This window comes from Perca flavescens, chromosome 9, assembly GCF_004354835.1.
Source record: "Perca flavescens isolate YP-PL-M2 chromosome 9, PFLA_1.0, whole genome shotgun sequence".
In the NCBI taxonomy this organism is placed as follows: Eukaryota; Metazoa; Chordata; class Actinopteri; order Perciformes; family Percidae; genus Perca; species Perca flavescens.
Genome location: NC_041339.1, coordinates 25,646,890 through 25,669,464, shown reverse-complemented (window position 1 = coordinate 25,669,464; position 22,575 = coordinate 25,646,890). Strand labels below are relative to the sequence as shown.

The 22,575-nt window shown below is 42.9% G+C and overlaps 1 protein-coding gene across 1 annotated transcript; it reads right to left on the bottom strand.

Annotated features, from left to right (window-relative positions):
• Positions 1-473: 473 nt before the first annotated feature.
• Positions 474-22,528, bottom strand: crb1 (crumbs cell polarity complex component 1). Its single transcript, XM_028588152.1, has 13 exons — positions 22,450-22,528; positions 18,402-18,638; positions 17,334-17,529; positions 17,008-17,147; positions 16,626-16,808; positions 12,797-13,762; positions 10,614-11,164; positions 10,210-10,375; positions 7,985-8,945; positions 7,246-7,290; positions 6,411-6,533; positions 5,819-5,945; positions 474-692 (listed from the first exon to the last, which is right to left on the bottom strand). Exons 1-13 carry the CDS (start codon positions 22,523-22,525, stop codon positions 474-476), a joined length of 3,990 nt encoding a protein of 1,329 aa, XP_028443953.1. The 5' UTR covers positions 22,526-22,528.
• Between the last annotated feature and the right edge of the window lie 47 nt (positions 22,529-22,575).

Below are 22,575 nucleotides of genomic sequence, written 5' to 3'. Positions count from 1 at the left end.
ATCCTTATCCTTTCATGAGGAACATTCTGACTCATTCTGCTCGTTTCCAGATCAGGCTTTAAAACAATGTTTTATGTGTGTCCAAAATTCGGATCAAATGGTCCATCAATCCTTAAAAAATATGGCTCAGACGCACAGATGTGACAGACTCGATACGTTCTGAATTGAAATCTTTGCATTTAGATGGATGTACTGCTGAGTAGTGAAGCCAGGTGCAAAACATTGCAGGAAGATGGATGAAGCACTGAGATATACAATAACAAGAATGGTGTCACAAGATCTCATACAGTCTTACAGCGTGTGAAGAAAGACAGCTGTGGTTTCAAATGGAGGTACTGTGAGGCGAAGACCACGTTTACATGCAGGCTTCAGATATTAATTTAAGTTATACATCAGGTGTATTTCTAGCATCAGCTCCTTCATTACTACAATAACCACATTACTACCCTGTGTGTAAACACAGTCCCTGCATCTTATATGAGTCTCTCCATAGGTGGCGGCTGGGTGATGCTCCACATCTCCACACGTGACCCCTCCTTCTCCTGCCGGCTGGGACTGTAGGTGCCGTGGGTGGCGCGGCGATTAAGTGTCATCACCAGGCTGACGGAGGTGAGGATGAGAACCAGCAGCAGGACGACGGACACCAGACTGACGGACAGTAAGAGGTCAGAGGTCAAACCCTCAGAGGTTAACTGGAGGGGAAAAAGACAGAAACATTTCCTTTGGTTTAAAAAAAAAAAAAACGCTCATTCACATGATATATTGTTTATTTCTGTCTCTCTCAAACACTGTTCCTCTCACTCACACGCTCTCACACACACTTCTCCTCTCCTCACTGCTTTACACTACACCAGGCGCTCCACAGGAGCTGCCAAAGTGCTGATGGATGTGTTTCCCAGCTCAGCAGGTGGGTTGCGACCACCAGGATCCTCGAGTTGCTGCGGACTGAAACCTCCCTCCGTCTGCCGCCTTTCTCGCAGTTTGGCAACGGCCAGCGCCAGCATCACCACTATCGCCAAGCCAACCAGACAAGGTGCCAGCACGGCAACCACCCGCGAGCTGTATGGAGCACGCTCCGTCTGTGGAGGATCACACACACACACACACACACACACACACGGGCAAGATGCTGCCTGATGATCCCATTAGCATATACACCACCAGAAACACACTCACGCACCAAAAATAGCTCAAACAGACACACACATGATTCTTTTCTTGCAGGAAGAAAAGCTGCTTTATATGAAGTGTTTTAATGACTTGTGAGACCTGCTAATATTCATTTTTAACTTACAGCCCTGTGGCCCTTTGATCATCGCACACCGCGCAAACACACAAGCAGCTTCACGACCAGCCAGAAACCCAACCCTGCATGCAAACGCACAGATTTCTGACCTTGCAAGTCAAACCCAGCGAATCAAGGCGAGTAAAAAGATTCCAGTGCAGCCGGTGAATGATTGTTAACATTCATTAATAACCAGCAACAGAAAACGGAGCAGCAGATGCACTTACATCAGTTGTTCTGGTTGATGTGATAGTTGTGACACTGAGTGGCTGCTACAAGGTTACCAACAGCACAACAAGCTGTAAGTATCACTCCATTATACTTCAAATTTTGGCTGACACCATCTTCTTAACTAACGCCTCTTACAGAACTTGTCAGGTTACACAAATCTATGAAAAAATCTCAGAAGTCAGCAAACTTTACACTGAGCAATCAACATGGAAACATAATTCTTATAAGAATACAACCATCCATATCCTGAGGCAAAAAATAACTTATGCACTCATGCTCGACGCTGTAGACATTACACTTTCTTTCCCTTGCTACAGGTTCTTTGTTGACTCCTGGAAAGTGCTTACCCTGTCACTGCAGCACAGTTGGCTGTCAGAGCGAGTGTGACACAAGCGAACCGGAGCAGCCTGAAGCCAGGATCCGCCATCAGTCACTGACTGCCACACACACAGACACGGAAATGTCTAACTAACCAGTCTCTAAGGTACAAGGCAGGGCCACCCTGAAGCCTCAGCAGAGCTGCTACACACACAGAGACGGCAGCAATGCTTCCCTGCTGTCAGCACTATCAACCTGCTCTGTGTGTGTGTGTGTGTGTGTGTGTGTGTGTGTGTGTGTGTGTGTGTGTGTGTGTGTGTGTGTGTGTGTGTGTGTGTGTGTTAAGCTGCCCTCATACGTTTCTGTAAAGCAGACCGAACTCCTGTGAATGCCACCAGCTCTCTGCTGAAACTGCACTTCAGTGCCAGATGCTCCTTTTTTTTTTGCTGGTGAAGCACATTTCTCCCTCTCTGCTTCTCTCGCTCTCTCAAAGGATGGCCACATCAGTGCCGACACTGAACAACTGCTTCCCCTTTCCTCCCCCCTCTCTCCTCACCATTAGGGCTACCTGTGCTTTCAAAGGGAAACACACACACACACACACACACACACACACACAACACACACACATGCACATACATGTACACATAGACTTGAAGAATATGAGATGGAAGAGAAGAGACAGGTCCAAGAGAGAAGTGCAACCATAGACTGTAAATAGTAACAGTCTTTGAGTGCATATTGGCTACATGGTCCAAATGTGTGGACAGCTGAACATAACACCTATTTGTTTACACCGATTTTTTAACATCTCAACAAAACCATGGGCATAAATCTGCTGCTGTAACAGGCTCTAGTCTTCAGGGAGAAGACGATTCACAAGAGTTTGGAACACGGCTGCGGGGAATTGTTCCCATTCACCCACAAGAGTGTTTGTGAGGTGGAGCACTTCTTTGTCAAAAGGATAGGTTTCCCATTTTTCAAGTCTGTTTTAAAAACAGGAGTCAGGTGTCCATATGAACAATAACACTGTTTTTGGCTTGTTGTTCTCATTCCTCCTGTTTATACTGGCACTGCCTAATGTGCTTCCAGTGTAAGTGATGGGGGACAACATCTACAGCCCTGGGTTAATGCAAAAGTGTTTTCAAAAGCTTATCTGAATCTAATATGAGGCTTCAAACATCTGAGTTACACACATCAAGTGTAGGCTATATCTTCCAAAGTTATGGTCTTTTACTCAGTATCCTTCCACTGCGGCTCAAGAGTAAAACACAAAAAGTGATTTTTATATAAGCTTTTCTTTATAATCTCACATAAACTTTGAACTAATTTTCTGACAAAACGAGGAATGTAGATTTTGTCCGCCACCACTTACACTAACCCCTTTTCACACAGCCTGTTTAAGACGGGATTGTTGTGCCATTATTGCGCTTTGCTGTGCTGTGTAAAAGGTACGGACACGGAATAGGGGGACAGACTTGGTATGCCGTTAGTAACAGCCAAATCGAAATCTTGGTAAAAGGGACAACCGGCATGGCGGGACTACACACACACACGAGACACCGACACTGCTGTTTTCAGGCTCTGACACACCACCATAATGGTGGCTCGTTCAGAATACAATCTCGTATTTTACGAAAATGTGTTTCTGAAAACATTTTAAGCGAGAAATAGGCCATGCAGTTGCTGAATCTGTCTTCATTTCAGATTGACAAAGGTCAGTTTAAAAGATTTTTGTCAGATTTTGAGAGGCGTTCGTCCCGCTCATCCCGCTTGTCATTTCCGGTAATGGGTCATTGAGTCCGACTGCCCACTGGCCGATTCAACAAGTCAAATCGGCCCAAATGAAGGCCGTCGGCTCCTCCGACTGACGACGGCACAGAACACACCAAACAGACTCGGGTCACCGACCTCGCCAGACTGTCCGACGGCCAATAATCGGGCTGGTGTGTCAGCGCTGGTGTGTGTGTGTGTGTGTGTGTGTGTGTGTGTGTGTGTGTGTGTGTGTGTGTGTGTGTGTGTGTGTGTGAACCTAGGCTATTCTGGGATCTACTCACACGTCATCTCGTTAAGAGAGATCAAGTGTTTGGTACCATGGTTGCCACCTGACTTGGGCCTCTGCTCCCACTGACATCCACACAATGATACACAGTTAGGAAATCAATGAAAGGTTTTGTAAAGCAGTTAACCTTCAACTGAAGTTTGTCTAGGAGAAAATGGAGGAAAGAATTTGGAAAGGAAAGCAACATGTGTGGTGACTGAAAAGACAAATTAGTTGACAGAGATGAAAAGAGGACAGAAGACAAACAATGGCTGATAAGATTGGGTTTTTTTTATTTGACAACAACAAAGACAGAGACAGAGACTGAATTTAAACTGAGACAGGACATGAGGACAGAGTATAATGAAGGACAAACAAGACAAACAAAAAGTTACTGTCATACATGGATCATCCAGCATGATGTCAGCACAGCAAGACTAAACTACACACAAAAACACAGTCCATGAGGAACAGACAATGATTTAAAGCGTTATGAAATGTTGACCACAACAGCATAGTGAATGTTTATAGGTACCATTCTGGCAGAGCCGCAGAGAATTTTAGGCTTAAAATATCTTTGCCTCACTCAGGAAGGTTTAGAGATGGAAACTTCTTCTTTGGGTACAAAACAACACGCAGCAGTCAGTCAGTCAGTCACCGCTGTGCTCTGAACGCACATCAAGAACAAAGTGAGACATCTTGTCGTCTTCTAGCCCCTCTAGGTGCCTTTGTAACTACAGCACTGTTTTTGACAGTTCACACATTCATCCGTATGGAGCTCCCAAAATCCAGTTCAGACAAGACTGACAGGATATCTTCAATGAGAAACATTATAAATAACACATATTCTATAATGTTCTTCACTGCATCAAAAAGTGCTTTATTAAATGGAGACTATCCCTCCCTTTAGACCACATGAGCTATACTGCGCATTTGATTAATCAGTTAGTTGATCAATTGCCAACAAGTTTAATAATAGCTTGATCTTTTAAATAAATAAAAAAAATTAACTTTGTTTCAAAATGAGGGTTTTTGACGTTTTGGACTATTGGTCAGTCAAAACAAGCAGTTTGAATTTGTGCCCTTACTTTGTGCCCTGAGAACATTTAATAGATTATGTGTTTAGTGAAATTATCAACAATATGAATTCATTGATAATGAAAGTTATCTTTAATTGCAGCCCCTAAACTGTATTTTGTCTGCGTTGGTTTTGCAAGAGATTATTGCATCCGCCATGGAGGTTATGGTTTCGGTTCGGTCAGCTTTGTCAAGATTACGGACAAACTAATAAACCGAATTGTGAAGCATGGGCCAAGGTAGAACCCATTACATTTTGGAGCGGATGTGAATCATGGAGTGGATACACAACTTATTTTTCACTTTCAATACCATTGTGAGATAGGGCATGGCCTTGGCTGAGGTCTGCGTTCTCCGAGTGTCCTTCGAGTTGCATCTGTGATCTATAACTACTTAAATAAGTACATTTAATTGAGTAATATACTCTAAATAACTATACTAAAAAAAGGTGCTTCTGATGATCAACATACTGTATCATTTTAAGGCACAGAAACAGCTCTGTGGTATCGTACGTCAAACTAGAGGAAACCCTAATGTGGGCAGTGTGCTGTTAGAAATATCTGATCCCCTGTGCTTTGTAGGGAAACCATCGGTCATTCTCATCTTTTAAGATCAGTCAATCACCCATACACATGCACGCACACACGCGCGCATACACACACACACACACACACACACACACACACACACACACACACACACACACACACACACACACACACACACACACACACACACACACACATTCATTCATTGCCTCCCCAGTCCACCTCAGGCCCATCGTCCAGCCTGAGGATGAGGTAGGACAGCAGCTGGAAGAGGTTCTGCCACAGCAGCAGGGCCACATAAAAGTAAATGTCGCTTACGTCCGTCTGGCACGTTTCTCCAGCGAAGCTCATTTCACACACGCAGAAGAACTTGTTGATGAGGTTGCGGCAGTAGCCTCCGTTCAGACAGGGGTTGGACTTGCACTCGTCCACCTCCTGCTCACACCTACACAGACACACAATTACAGTTTAGTCAGGGACACTGATGCCAAGGAAGTGACCACTTATAGCAAAATAGTTGTCCAGTAGGTTCTGAGGAGGAAAAGGCTCGGCTCTTAGAGAGAGATCTTAAAGAATTTCAGCTCTGCTGGGAGAACTTACTGTTATAAACACACATAAACATTAGCTCTTAGTTATGTCAAAAAAGCAAACGACGTTGGCATGCAATAGACGAGTAAGAATATGATTGGACGTTACTTGTGAGCTGAAAGCCACACAGCCAGTGATTGTAAAGCATGAATGAAACAGTTTGATGCAAACTAGCTAATGCAAGTGTGACGGCAGTGTTCTGTCTGAACTTATGCTATGCTCTGCAGGTAAATCAGGGGATGACAGTATAGTTTAGTTCTGGATCCATTTTACTTACTTACAGGTATCATTTAATAAAATAAATATCTATTTTTTTTCCTACCGGTGTCCAGTGAAGCCAGGTGGACAGTCGCAGGACAGCTCTCGGTCAGTGCAGTTGCCTCCATTGAAGCAGGTGTAGTTTCTGTTGTCATCGCCGCACACAGAAACAGGCAGTTTAGGCCGTCTGGTAAGAGACAGTCAGACATGTAAGAGGGTAAACACGTGCATTGTTTGTGTTTAATGTAAAGTTGTGGTAGCTGAGGTATCGAGATGTTCAGCAGGTCATGTGCAGTCGAGTTTGACGTCTTTACGTCTGCCGGAAGCAGAAGTATCAGCCAGACAGGAGCTGCATTGTTCGGCTTCCTGCAGTTCCCCACAGGGGAGACAAAGAGGCTTAGGAGGGGACCAGGATAATACGATTAAAGACCTCTGGAAACTATTCACCAGCAGGAGGTCAAATCACAGTGTACAGGAATAAAAAAAGCCAAGCCTTTTTCTTTGGCCTATAACCTTCTGTTTGCCTGAAGCACAGCAGCTCTGTTCCAAAACTACTATTTATTTGTTGGCAACTTGAGATTCACCCCTCAATGGTTACAAAATACAGGCTTTTTTTGTTTGTTTGGAAAGCGTAAAGTTTTAGTAGGTGAAGCTTTAATTTAGATGCCAGGAATCATTTTTGAACTACAGTTCTCATTTTTGAACTACAGTTCTCATTTTGAAACAGTGGGTATCTCATTTTAAGACAAACAATGTCACAGGGAGCGTTAATATTAGCTTTGCTTGGCATTTTGTTGCACACAGTTGAACAAAAAAACTGGAGACATCATACATGACATTTGGGAGACAAATATCTAACAGGAAACAAATAGCGAACACCTGAGAAATAGAAAACTTACACATTTCTGACAACAAGGTACCACGGAATTTCTTCAATGCGTTCACTGGAGAGAAACAGAAAGAAAGACAGGGGAAGGGGGTAGAAAGAGACACAAACAAGAAACACAAACAAAAAGAAGTCATTTTGATGAAAACTTTACAGCGTAGACGTTCCCGGTAAAGAGAAATGTGCAGCTTGTCTTAGCGAAACACTTGCAAAGGTTCTCCTTGTGCAAAAGAGGCAAAATGCAAGAGGCTGTGTGTTTACAGGATAAATGCTCGGAGGCGTTCCCCTGCTGGTTCTCCGAGGCAAACGGTAGATGACAGAGGAAAGAAACTGGCGCTGAACCAGAGAGCCTTGTTTAGTGAGACACCACAGCAGACTGAGGCCTTTTCTGGCTGACACTAGAATAGAAATGCAGCATCTGAGGAGCTCACTGCAGGCGTGGTTGAAATGCTGAACAAAGGCAGCGATGTGGAGAAATTTACATTGAAAGAATATGTGTTGCGGTGCGGCCCCTTGTTTGTGCAATTTGGAGCATTTATTTCTGTATTTTGTGTGGGTTAACTAACTAAGCTCTCAAAACTAATCATAGAAAAGCTAAGTCAATTTTCGGAGCATGAAATATTTATTATGACATTGTTTTCTCTTCTGCTGTAAGGTCTATGTTTCCCACAACTCACCAGAAAGTGACTACTAGGCTATTTTATTCAACATTGTCCTGCTTTTCTGTTTATCCAGCAAACACCTGAACTTACTTGCAAAGGGGTCCAGTGAAGTTACCAGGGCAGAGGCAGGCGTACCTGTCCGGCCCATGCAGACAGGTGCCTCCATGGGCACACAGGTGGTTTTCACACATATCCACCTCCTCATCACAGTCCACACCCGCATAGCCAAACTCACAGGTGCAGTCGTAGGTCAGCCCGTTCACACTGCAGTTGCCGTGAACGCAGGGGCTGGAAGCGCAGGTGTCAGTGAAGAATTTGCAGCGTCTCCCGGCCCAGCCTGCGGCACAGCTGCAGTTGTAGTTGTTGAACAGGTCCTGGCACTCCCCTCCGTTCAGGCACGGGTTGGGCTCACACACGGGGGCCCCGCTGCAGCCAAGGAGCGGTGGTTGCAGTGATGTCTGGATGAACTGCTCCTCCTGCACACGTGGGAGGTTCACATGAGAGGAGCTGGAGTACGGCAGGGCAATGCCACCCAGCTCTACTGTGCTCAGGCATCCTGTCAGGGACCACCCAGCATCCGGGGCAAGGCCCCCTACGAAGATGTCCACCCCCTGCCTGAGGAAGTTCAGGTTGCCTCCTTGGCTCCTGGAAGTGATGGCTTCCTCTATTTCCTCATCCAGCACCAAAGTCCACCGGGAGGTTTGCGCCCATGGCACTGCCATGAACAGGTGGATACTGTGCCACTCACCATCACTAACACTCGTCCTGCTGCTGATACTGACCGCAGACACACCCTGCTCTCCCTCCTCCTCCTCCTCCTCTTCCTCCTCTTCTCTGTTGTCTCCAGGGGTACTCTGAAGCTCCATGAAGAGGAAACCACCCTGCACAGAGAGTGTGACTAAATCGGAGCCCTTCTCTGCGTGGAGTATAGCTGTGTTACGCTTTCGTGTGCGTAGGTTTAGGGAGAGGTTAGTTAGATTGCGGGATATGTGGCCGTTTCCCCGGTAGGACAACACGGTGCTGTCATTCAGGAAAGTTGCATTGGAATAGCCTAGGAGATTAGAGAAACATATTTACACACTCGCTTCGTTGCACCATTAAAACTCCTTTGTCAGTTGGCTTCTTGTTTTTGATTATGTACTGGCTTTATGCATGAGAATACATTAAGGGCATTAGGCAAGAGCACTGATTTTTTTTACCTTCATTTACCTGTTTGATAACACTACTATCCTTTTAGGCAACTAGATATGGTCATCTGTTGGAAATGTTCCTAGCAGGTAAACATGGGGTGGCTTGCGGGACAGACAGGCAACACTGCAAATCATCACTAATCCCAGCAAAAAAAGGATAAGCTGACCTCAGCCCAATCCTGCTTTACAGAGCACACAGAGAATACTGTGTGGCGGATTAAGGCTAGTTTATGACCAAGCATGTTGTATCACTTGGTTACATAGTTACCAATTCCGCAAACAAGGTCAAAGATTAGGTAACGTACATATAATGTAAGTCTAAAAAGTACACAACTCTGTGTCTGGGTTTAAGGGCTTTTATGTGACTAAGAAATTATGTCAAGAAGGCAACAAACCTCACTAATGACACGGGACAAAAGTGAGCTCATTGTTAGGTTGCTTTTGGGAGATTCAACCTCGCTAATGCTGTTAAATATTAGCATGCCGTGACTGGTAGTGTAATAACAAATGGAAAAAATATCCATCTTAATGGGATGAAAATACAATTAAACCTTTAAATTTAACATTCAGATTAAGTATCTTGATTAAGTATTGTCACATAATGCTGCTGCTACTAATCTATGGAATGAACAAAGTTAACATTTTGAACCCTTACAGAAGGATATTTATTACATGTTATTACGTGATCTGACAGTTCTTACACAATCAGGTGCTAGACCATTTTATAAACTCTGATTAAAGGTTTCTCATAACCAGAGCTGTTGACTTGGACTTGAGTCTGATTCACTGAATCACTGAATAAGACAGCATCAAGCAGCCCTTGAATCGCAGGACACTCTTCATTATTTTTTTAGTCCAGTGCACTCACTGAAAAGACTTGGTGTATCTTGGTCTGGGGCTATGACATTTTTATCACGGGAGATGCTGAAATGCTCATTTTAATGCTATCTTTGGTCCGAACATGACGACTTGCAGCTTGAACTTCAATTTGCCTATAAAGATTTGTGACTAAACTTGTACTATATTGGTGTGACATGACTTAAGAAACAACCTGCACGCGTCTTAAAAGAAAACAACTTAAAACACCTCTTCCTTGCAACTGTTGAAATCTTGAACGTAACTTACATTCATATCCCTGGTTCAGCATCTTGCACTCTGAGTCTGTGGGGCAAGGTGACAGCTCGCACCACCTGACCTCTTCACAGCGCCGCCCTGCTGTCCTGGGAGGGCAGGTGCAGGTGAAGTCATCCCACATGGAGTAGCACATCCCACCATTTAGACAAGGGTTTGTCTGAGGATGAGACAGTGATACAGGGGCTTACTTTTGCCACTAAATATGATATACAACTATACTGTATCTGAATGCTTTCATGGGCATGAGTGAGGTCTCATTTTAAGCAGAATTATAAGTTTTAATCCATTTCTGCACGCCCTAAACTACTTCATACTAAAGAACGACACGGTCAATAAAGGCTGAAAATAAAAGGTTAACCACTATCAATGAAAAGAAGCCAAAGCTTTATACTCACACTGCAGGTGTTGTCCCCAGTGCATCCAGCAGTCAGATTTTCCATGAGGTCCAGAGGAAAAGATCTCACTGAGGTGTCCAACCCAAAAAACTGCAGCCGCCTGTCGTTGATCCTCAGGTCCTGAATACAGCCTTTAAAATATCCACCAAACACTGAAGTCATCCAGCTCTCCAACATACCTCCCACATACACAGTGTCTCCTGCTTGGACAGTGACTGTCCTGACTTCCACATCGCCCTGTTTCTGAGCTGCTACATACAGCGCCATACGATCGTCCGCCACCTCTACACTCACAAAGTGGACTTCCCCGTCATCAATCGCACTCTCCGCTTTGAGGCTCTCAAAGTTATTGAGCTGAACTGTGACCTTGCCATCCTCCAGCCACATGTGCAGGTACTGGCTGCTGCTGTTGGCTAACACCAGGAGGAGTCCATAGTGCCTCCGTGTACGCAGGAAGAGGGAGATGGAGAAGTTGTGACCCAGATCATCGGTGACAATAAAAGTTGCGTAACTCTGAGAGTCCTCGTTCCCAAAGCGTGTGGTCACATGTTCTGCAAAAAGGGGGAAACAATGAGTAAGATATGGATGGGTTTCACTATCATAAAAACATCTTCAAATGTTTTCAGCTGGGCCAGCATGCATGTTTAAAAGTGTTCTATAAGTTTGAGAATATCTTGTATTTGCATTCCTTTTTTCTTTTAAGATTATGTTTTGGCCATTTTAGGCCTTAATTTATAGGACAGCTTAAGACATGAAAGGGGAGAGAGAGAGGGGGAATGACATGAAGCAAAGGGCCACAGGTTGGAGTCAAGCCCGCGGCCACTGTGTCAAGGAGGCAGCCTCTGTATGTGGGCGTGCGCTCTACCAGGTGAGCTACCCAGGGGGGAGCATATTTGCATTCCTTAGTAGTGAAACCACGAACGTAGAGAAATTTTGTACCAAAGACAAAAAGAGAGCTGGGGTGCATGTGACCTAATTTCAGTGTCTGCCAAGTACAAAAAGAGTTTACACTCTCTAATCTATCATACTATTTATTCAGTTTTTATTTTCAGCACAAGGGGGCAAAGTTAGTGTTTTTTTCTTATCTGTGCTGAGCAAAAGAAAAAAATATTTACTTTTAAAAGAGCATTATGATAGATTTGTGTTTTTGCAGAACTAAGTGGAGGAAAAGACATTGAAGCAGTTTATGTTGAGCTCCCTAGAAGAACGAGCACAAAAAGAGGAAATTTGAGCAGCCACCAGCCCCCTTGTGCTGTATGTTCTGTGTCCACTGTCAGCACTTTCCACTGCTGGTTGGTCACTTTATAAGTCAGGAAGGACATTTAAAACACACAAAGCGAAAGAGAGAGGACTCACAGTGTATGATGGGCCATATAAAAACCTTATGAAACCTCTAATGTGTGTGTGTGTGTGTGGATGTTTTCGAGCATGTAGTTGTGCACGTGTGAGTAAATGTTTGTGCTCACTAGTAATCTGCTTTGAAAGACTCAAGAGGCTATAGATATCCTCTGTGAAAAAACTGAACTATTTAATTTTTACAAGGAAACTTGAGTGACAAATTCAAACTTCATTTTTTTCATTCTACTTATTCTGTTTCTGATGTATGTATCAGGTATGTATGTTGACTACAGTATTCAACTGTCTACTGATTTTCTTGAATGCTCTGTGTATTTCCAAAATAGAATCCCTAATATCCTTAATCCAGTGCGTCAGATAAGAGGATCTCTGCCTCCGTCCTTTACTGTGACTTTTGATTGGCCTCATCCTTCCCCCCTTATCTACTGTTACACATCAGCAACTGAGGATGTTATCTAATTACCCACGTAGTAAGAATGACTTCTTACTCTTTCCTCCTCAATTAATCAGGTTATCTTCAAGCTTTAATAAGACTCCCAGAGTCCCATACACTATATCTGCTTTTGGTGATTACATATCCCAAAGTTTTTCTTACACGTGTGTGTGTGTGTGTGTGTGTGTGTGTGTGTGTGTGTGTGTGTGTGTGTGTGTGTGTGTGTGTGTGTGTGTGTGTGTGTGTGTGTGTGTCAGATTGTGGGGAATGGAAGTGAGCAGCAGCTCCAGAGGGAGTTAGAGGATGTCCTCATGGAACCAACTAGTAGATTTAGAAAACCCAAATCTTCTCCCAACTTCTGTTAAAGTCTATTATTTCACAACTGTAAACATACCCTCCTCACAGTCCTGGCCCTCATAAGGCCTCGGACATCGGCACTGGTAGCTCTGCCAAAGGTTGACACACTGTCCTCTGTTTTGGCAAGGCACGTCCAGACAGCGGTCCCTGTGGCTGCAGCCGGGGGACACATTAACAGCAGAGTCGCTCAGCCAGTTCTCGGGGACGATGAGCTGCCAGTCCACAAACACATCCCGCATGCAGCCAATGAATGCTGGAAGTGGTGAGTCGTCACTGGGGTTATTTGAGTCTTGAGGAACTCCTCCAATGAAAGTGTTCTGAGGAGGCGACACCAGCCTGGCCATGGTGCTTTGGACTGGAGCCACCTTGTGGCACGACTGGTTCCCACAGCTCACAGCATCATCCAAGAGTGTCAGACTGAGCATCCAGCTTCCGAGCACAGCCTCTACAGAATGCCACTCTCCATCTGTGACATTGTGTGGAAGCTCCAGGACCTGGCTTGGGCTTTCTGCTTCAGCCCCAGCAGAGGCCTCCTTCCTCAGTGTGAGACGAAGCTGTCCTTCATCCAGCTCCAGGCTCAGCAGCATCCCCCTGCTGTTCCTCTGGAACAACAACGCTCTGGGCAGAGCAGTCTTGAAGCTGAGGGTGATGTTGCAGGACACCACGGCATCGACCAGGGGACTCTGCAGCAGCAGGTAGCCTCTGCGCTCAAAGGAGAAGGTGGTGGGGGTATTACAAAGGGGTCCAGTGTGCCCAGGTGAGCAGTAACAAGTGTATCCGTGGTTCCCATCCAACAGGAAAGGAGAGCAGGAGCCTTGGTTCTGGCATTCATGTCCCTCACAGCCCAATAGCCTCACATCGCAGTTTACACCTCCATAGAGGACGCCATCGTTACTCTGTTTAAGGCAGTGGCAAATGTAGCCCCCAACCTGACTCTCACACCTGCCCTCATTCTGGCAGGGATTCGGGTCACACTGGTTTATCACCTCCTGGCAGAGGGAGCCTGTTAGCAGAAGAATACAATAAAGTCACATCAAGACACAAACTCTTAAACGTTGTTACTGCTGCCCCATTAAACAACTTAAAAACACGATTGCATATGTGGCCTGTTTTAAATTATTCTGTTCACTGAGGAGGGAAGTATTGTCATTATTTGTCATTACTTCCAAGTAATGGATGTCCCTGCTGCGCGTTTACTACAAACAAGTCACATCCATACACACATAGCTGGGGCGACGCCTGTGAGCTACAGTAGTTCAGGCAGGCAACTCGAGCTGCACGGCTGTATACACATGTGACACGCTTACACTCCGTATCATTTACCAAACACCCCCCATCAATTTGGCAGTCTATTTAAGCTGCTCGTCAATGGCGCTGCTACCCTGCTCCCGTATTGCTGACTGTTCTGTAAGCCCCACCACCACCCCAGCATCCACCTGCAGGTGCAACCCAAGGGGAACTACTTCATCATCACTCCCCAATATCTCATGTAAACCCAATCTGCGGAGAGTGATGAGGTCAGAGTCTGGCCGCCAAACACAATATTCTGCTGTTATAATAAACATTTCAATCATGAGTTGTCTGACTGAACTAGGTTATTATGGGGAAAGTTGTCATAATAATGGCAAGTGAGGAAATTACTGCAAATGTGTCCAGTTCTTTTCTCCCGTTTTCCTCCATATTTTATCAACACATGTTCTTATATGTATCATGGTTCCTGTTTTTTCTAATTTCTAACAAATGCCAAGTCAAGTTAGCCCCACCTGAATCCAAACTGACAGGTATTAACCCCAGTTCTCTATGCTGGTGGTGTGTTTTTCTCTCTACACCACCCAGATACCAGGATGCCCAACAATTACTTGTACATGAATTATCCTCCACTGTCTGTCTGCTTGTTTGTGTTTGTATCCAGAAATCTTTGTATGTATTGTTATGCTGTAGAGGCTATCAGCATTTTAAAATTGTACTGTAGACAAATTTAGAGATACATTTAAAAGCTAATACGATTGCAATGAGTAGGCACATATGGAGCAACAACTATAAGTTATACAGTACAACACAGCACACTGTAGTAAAATACTGTAACAGGTCTATTTGTTTTATATTGGTAGAAGAAAAGGCAAATTAATGAAATACCTATTAATGAATAATTAATTAATATTATACAAAAACATCGATGTTACCTGTTCCAAGCAACAAAATACCCCAAATCCATGGTGCAGGTGTCCACATCATGCCGTCGCTTTTTCCCCCAGAATAGCCCCAAACGTGTCTAACTGCACCATATTAGTTTGCGTGTGTACATGCCATCCCAGTGGAGGTCTGTTCCTTGTCAACTTCTCCACAACAACGTAGGTCTGAGTGGCTCCAGTCAGGAGACCGGCAAAGCCAGATCCTGGGGATTAAACTAATGCTATTTGGCCACTTTACTGGGTCAGTGCCACGGTGACTGGCAGCAGGTCAATTTTTAGAACAGATCTCTCAGCATGCAACAGCTCACAGTCTTACCTACAATTCTTGTGTAAGCAGAAAAACTAGGATTTTCTGCTTTTGCAATTAAAAAGGAAAATTTGATGTAGCATCCCTGCAACAATGCAAAGATTGTCTTGACATCAATGCACCAACAAATTTAATGTGAATATGTAAATGTTATTAAATTGATTATCATCAATTATATGGCCTGCACATCAATTATATCAGAAAATGCCACACCTGACATACACACTGGTGTGCTGGAATGCCCTGCTGGCAGAAAGTGATAACCAGTAGTTTGATTTGACTGATCAGGGCCATGTTCAGCCACGACAAAACATTGCAACACGTTTTTTTAAACTGAAATGGGTGCATTGAACACCCTGCTGTGTACGCAAGCGCTCTGTTTTTATTACCACGGTTTACAGACACGTCCCTGCTGATTGGGTATCATTTGGTATCACCTGTGACACAACCAATAAACAAGAGAAAACATAATCTCAAAGCCGTTGCACGCCGTTGCACTCCGTTCCACGCCGTTCCGAGGAAACATGTTATTCTATCAGGAAACCGTAGCAAAATGGTGCACACCGTTTAGAGATTGAACGTGCCCAAGCCTCATTATTTGCCTCACCTGCTAACTACACAGTTGTACCACAACTTCAGTCTGAAAATCAACACAAAGCAAGTAGGTTAGTTCAGTTCCCTATGTCTGTGGCCAGTTTAGTTTGTTTTGTCTGTGCATTCTAGCAGTATGTAGCATTTCTTGTTTTTGTGCAGACTTAAGCAAAGAATTTTAAAATATTTTTCTGAAGTCATATATTACACCTGTAGTGGGTTCTCTGCACTTGGATCAAGTTAAGCAACATTACACAGTTTATTCAAAGTTATTTTGTTATTATTTTTAGAAGTAGCAAAACTGGTAATAAAATGTAAATGATTCGGGTTTACCTGTAGGTATATGCTGTTGCATATTGAAATGTAAAATTTTGATGCATTGAGCACAAAAACAAATCTATACCCCCACAGTGGCTGCCATTTGAGATCTTCCCCAAGTACAATTCAAACTATGGGTATGATAAGACACCATTAGGAAAATGGTGATTTGGGTGAACTCAGTGAACCTTTACTTCTTCAAAAGATAAGAGAGAAAATGTTTTATATGTTTTGAGTAATAGCAAAACATTCCCATTTAAATTTACCTGTTCACCCTGACGTTGAGCCAATCAGAAACTGCTCATTCCTGTGATCAGACATCTCACTGTACACACTGTTGATTTTTAAAGTCTCTACATACTACAGCATTACTGGAAACCACCTACTACTGTCTAACCGTCATTGAAGACCTCTGTAAGACATAATAAAATTACATTTGGTTAATCAGAATAAATGACCTGCAGTTCCTAGAGGACAGCTGCAGATGTAGCCTGCAGCATGCTGCTGGTCATAGTGTTCAGGCAGCAGAGGCTCGCTGCCATACAGAGCCTGCCACGACCTCTCAATGCAGCGGCCTCCATGCATGCAGGGGTTGCTGCCACACTCATCGATGTCGATATCACACTGGCGCCCCTCAAACCCTGGAATGAGGAAGTCAGACAGAATGTTTCTGATGGGAATAATATGTTTTGAATGACAGCACATGTGACATCCCATGTAGATTAAGTAATAAAGTCAGAATCCTTTAATTCTTCTTTAATTTTTCTCAACGCTTTAAAACCTGTAACTCAGAAATAAATTATTTTCCCTGTTAACTGAGCGAGAAAGTGCTTCATGTACCTGGCCAGCATTCGCAGCTGTAGTTAACCTGGTTGTCCTTGCAGATGGCGCTGTTGAAGCATGGTTCAGAGAGGCACGGTGGTAGTGGTGTCTCACAGAGTCTGCCAGTGAAGGCTGTGTGAGAGCAGTCACAGCTGTAGCTGAGACAATCAAGGATTCAGAAAACACATGAATGAGATTATTTACAGTATTTCCTCTAGTCTGTGTTTACAGGTGTGACATTTAAATATGAAAGGAATTTGTGCTAAAGAAAACAATTTTTCTTTTCTAAACTTGGCAAGAGCTACAATTTTTTATTTTCAGCAACTGGGGCTGGTGCCACTTACTTATTTACCCCATCTATACACAGACCCCCGTTTTGGCATGGTTGCTCTTGGCACTCGTCAAAGTTGATTTCGCATCGGTGTCCTTGGAAACCGGGCAGGCAGGTGCAAGTGAAGCTACCGGCGTAGTCATGGCAACCGCCGCCATTGAGACATGGCTGTGATTGACACTCATCAATCTGGACCTCACAAGTGGCCCCTGTGAACATCAAAGCAGGACAGATGTCAAAGGGCGAGTGAGCCTGCTACATAGACTGAGGGCAGGGGGCAAAAATGAACAAAGCTTTCATGTGTCCTGGCTGTGATCATGTGTTGATTGCTCTTTTATCTCACGGCAAGGCTCCTGCAGCTGTTAGCAATTCTAAAAACAGTACATTGTATATAATATATCGGTAAATCTGTCCCTGCACTAAAAGAAATCGTATTGTCTTCATGCAATGTTGGAGAAAGATGAGAATGGAAGCTTAATGAGTTTAAATACAACTAACAATACATGATTTTAGACTGCCTAAATGCAGTAAACCATCTGAACATTGAAATAGGTGACAATTGAGTCATTGAATTTGTTTTGCCTATGCTATGTCATAATACTATCAGGCTCCTTTCAGCAGATTGATCCATTGGGGTTTTGCTATTTCATCTATTCTTTATTAAAATGAATAAAAAAAAAAAAAAAAAAGTAGATTTGAAACATAAAAGAAGATAAAATAAAAATAAGATCCAGACATGATGCAGGGCAAAAATTGCAAATAAAGGTGTGAGATTTATTCAATATCTTATTGGGATATGATATATCCCAATAAGATATTGAATAAATCACCACATCAGATGTAGTAGGTTTAGGTTTTCAAATATTATAATATTATTATTATATTATCATATTAAACTCCCACTTGGCCAGACTCATATGAAAGCAAGAGTCTACAGCCATGCTAGCAGCTCTGTCACAACATGGATGACCTATGTTGACCCCATTCAACATTTCACACATTTTCTTTTAAATTAATCCAAATTATGTGGTCTCACTCTTAAGATGCTCTTGGGATACCCAGCGCCGTTCTTTCCACTCACCTGTGAACCCAGGAGAACACAGACAGGAGAAGCTGCCCACTCTGTCCACACAGGTGGCCCCGTTCCTGCAGGGCTGTGAAACACACTCATTCACGTCAATCTGACAGTGAGCGCCCTGAAACCCCGGCACACAGTAGCATGAGTAGCCGTCCCCACGGCTTCTACATATTGCCTTGTTTTGGCATGGGTTTGGAGCGCACTGGTCCTCTGGTGGAGGCTGCAGGTCAGGAGATGCACCTATGAACAGATCACATTTCAAAAATATTAATATCACAGAACATCACTTAGGCTTTACAGATTAACAAAACCAGTATTTAAAAGTAATAATAATTTGCAATATGCTATTTCTCATATGAATTCTTTTAGTCTTGGAGCAAAACAATGGGTTGTTACAACTAAAAATGCGTTGGTGACATGATAAAACATACTCTACTTTTTAACATCTGTTTTTATCTACATTACTGTAAAAATGACTTTATTAAGTAATATTAGATTAGAAAAGTAGCTCCCTATCAGCATGTCAAACTCTTCAAGAAGCTATGTGACACAAAGAATACAGTCCAATCAATCCCTTTCAATGACTCAATTGTTCCTCTGTACTATGTAACAATTGTTTGCATCGATGTACATTGATGGAGCAGACATGCTCTTGATCGCTATTTTAGTTTGATCATGTCTGGCATGAAGCTCTTAGAATTTCTGTTTAGATTTGATTAAAACAATCTAGCAGCTGTCAGTACAAGCACTTTAAATTGAAGGGCCACTCAAGGTTTCATGGCTAACTGCCACTGTTTGGCTTTAGCGTTCAATCTGTTTCCATGGTGACAGCATCCAACCGAAGGCGTTGCCCCGAAGATTTTAGGCATTTACTCCTTTATGCTGTGTTTTAATCAGCAAGACATTAATGCCATGCTGCCAGAGCTCTGGGTTTAGGTCTCATTTCAGTGAGTTAGAGCATTAGAGCAGAGATCTTCAACAGGGGGTCCGGGGCCCCTAGGGGGTCCTCAGAGTTACTGCAGGGGGGCCACCAAATTGGCCTAATCTAACATATTATTAGCAAATGTAAATATGCCTATTTGTTAAATCTTTTTAAATTGATAATAGGCTTACTGGCCCATAGGTAAGGTAGCCAACAATTATTATTTTAATAGCTTAGTATTGTATGCAGAAACGCATTATTGTAGGCCCAGGTTAATTTTTTACAATTATGTATTAGGGGGTCCCTCTTTCAGTTAAGTGCTTGGCTTAAAAAATGTTGAAGACCCCTGCTTTACGCTTTTATTGTAGGCCCAGTTTGATATGCAACTTAATGTTATACAATATATGAAGTAGGGGACCTCTACTCCATCTCTCTCTCTCAGATAAGGGGTCCTTGGCTTGAAAACTGTTGAAGACCCCCGAATTAGAGGATCAGCTCTTGATCCTCCCCAGAAACATCAATGAAAAGCAATAATTCTTACACTGTGTATGACTTAATCAGTGTGTCTATATGTAACTATATGTGTCTATATTAATTGCTTTGTATTGCCAATGGGTGAACTTACAGGGTGACATCTTCCCCAACTTCATGGAGACAATAGTTCAAATAATATGTAGGAACATTACTGATAGTAACGTTATTCTAAATATGATTGTAATTTATTTTTTTGCTTGATGCCCAGGATGCTTGCTCGTGACTATGGAGTGTGAGCATGCCTGCGAGCAACAGGACGCTGACTGCAGTTCACTTAATGACAACAGACGTGTATTTAAATGAACGTCGAGATTACAGCTTTCATTTACTATTTTTTGTAATTCAACTTTGAACTTTTTCGTGATCATGGATTTTATCACACATTTAAAAAACAATAAATATTCTTGCAATCCAAGGACTCTCATCTTATCATAGACATCTTTCATATGCAAATAGCAGACTCCACCACTTTTATGACTTCCCTCATAAAAGTAGACATTTGTTAATTAGGCTAGGCATAAATTAACTGATGGTGTTGATTTCTAGGAAATAGGCTATTCCAAACCTCAACATGTCTAGAACTATGATTAAAATGGTATGTTTGGGGAAGTTATGGGAGCACCAACTCAGGCAATGGAATGTGCAGTAGTTGTAGGATACTATTTTCTAGAATCTCGACAGCTAATTTCTCAAATCTCAAAACAAATGCATTTTAAGGTACGTTTTGGCAAATGTCTTTAACTTCTTAAACCCCTTAAACATCAATTATATAGAAAATATAATAATAATTCAGCATTTGGATGTTCCAACACTGATGCTTTTTCAAATTAAGAAAAAACTTCAAACTCATTATGTAATTTTTCATGGGTGCTGGTCAAGCAAGATTTAATAGGTTAAACAGTTTCACTGTGACCTGAAAACCAAAAACAGTTTGAGAACCTCGATCCTATGATGATGCATTTTCTCACTCTTCCTAACTCTCAAATCATATATCATGTCTAACTTGAGATTTCCCCCCTTTCGCGTATACACATGCAAGAAAACATCAAAGACAAATAGCTACCGTGAGGCATCTCAAAATTGTCATACTTCGGGCAGAACAAATGGGAGTAGCTCAGAGGCAACGATCCTCGTAATCCATGGTATGTGCATGAGGGGCCACAGAGGCATGATGCCACAAAAAGGAGGCTTCAAATCAGCTGAACAAGTGGTGCCTCTATTAGATGATAATCACACTGCGCCACACTTAAAGCCTTGAAAGTGTGTATTGCATTGGTTCAACATCATTATGAAGCTGGGGGCCACAAATGTAGCCACAGTGATATACAGATATATTCCAAATATATAATATGATAATCACGCAGAGTAATCATGCCTCAAGAGCACAATCAGGCTGAGTGCAGACTAAAAAGATGTAGAAGAGTGCAATCTTCTGTCATTGGTGGAGGTCAATCAATTTTACAGACAGTTGGCAGGGTTCTCTACGAGCAGCTTATACATGTCTAGACTTTGACTTGGAGGTATGGGCCAAGTGTCCTGTGGGTGTGATGGAGATCATAGTGATGCTCGGACCATATGCCTATATTAGCTTTCATTAAAACAAGGATCAGCCAGTAAATTCAGACCAGATTAGAGGCATGTTGCAGAAGTGTATATACGTTATGTCTACAAAAACACAGACTCTTATAACCATGGAGAAAGAAATTGCCAATGACTAAACATGCATTTTTTAGGAAACCATGACAGGTGGTGTGTGTTTACTCTTTACTGAATCCACTGGTCTTTCAGTATTCCCCTGAGGCAGAGTTCAGAGGATTCAGAGCCAGGCCTGTTGTCTATATTTGAGACATTTGTGACACAGCTCCAGCCAACCTCACATCCCCTCCCACAGCATGTAAGCTTTTTCATATGCAAATTGCTTCTAAGGGTCTTTTGTGTGGTCCTATCTGGATGCCCTCAAATAGCACATGTGGGTCACCTGACAGATGCATGTTGCTGGTGTATCTGTCTGTTTGTTTCAGTGGTGATAAGAAGACATGTTATTGTTGGGTGTCTTGTAGAGCCACAGAGACATAAAGTGCCTCCCCCTTGTCCCATCACTTAACTGCGCACTCCCAACTCCTCCCCAATCCTCACACCCCTCATTGGTCACTACGCTGCGCCCCCCATTGTTAGATTTCTTTTTGTCCTTAGAAAATGTGTAGAGATCACCATGATGTCAACTCTCACAGTCGTAATTGATATTCCAAGCATGGACTGGTTAAAATGCAAGCCAATTACTCAAATTCAACAACACAGAAGCTGGTATTAATGTGTAGCCTAGACTGTTCTAATATTAAGGTTTAACGAAAGGTTTGCAAGACAGTTTTAAAAAAAAAACTAACGTTTTGAAATAGTAGTGTTGTAGGCTACTTCAAAACATGTTCAGGCAGGTGTTCAAATGCAAAAAAAACTCTATGAAACTACTTCTACAAATACTAATTAGTGAACTAGGGGAATGCATGATGATTATACAGCAAGCCTACAGCATCACATCAAATAAGTATGGTAAACAATAACTGAAAACGGAAACTCCCGTGAGAAGAAGTCACTTACCATCTATCACAAACAGTGATGAGATGAGAATTGTGCATGCAAGTAATTCAAAATGATTATAGCGAATTAAATCCATAATCGTGACAGGAAATCATCCTGATCGTTGTGTTGAAGTCTTGTCATACA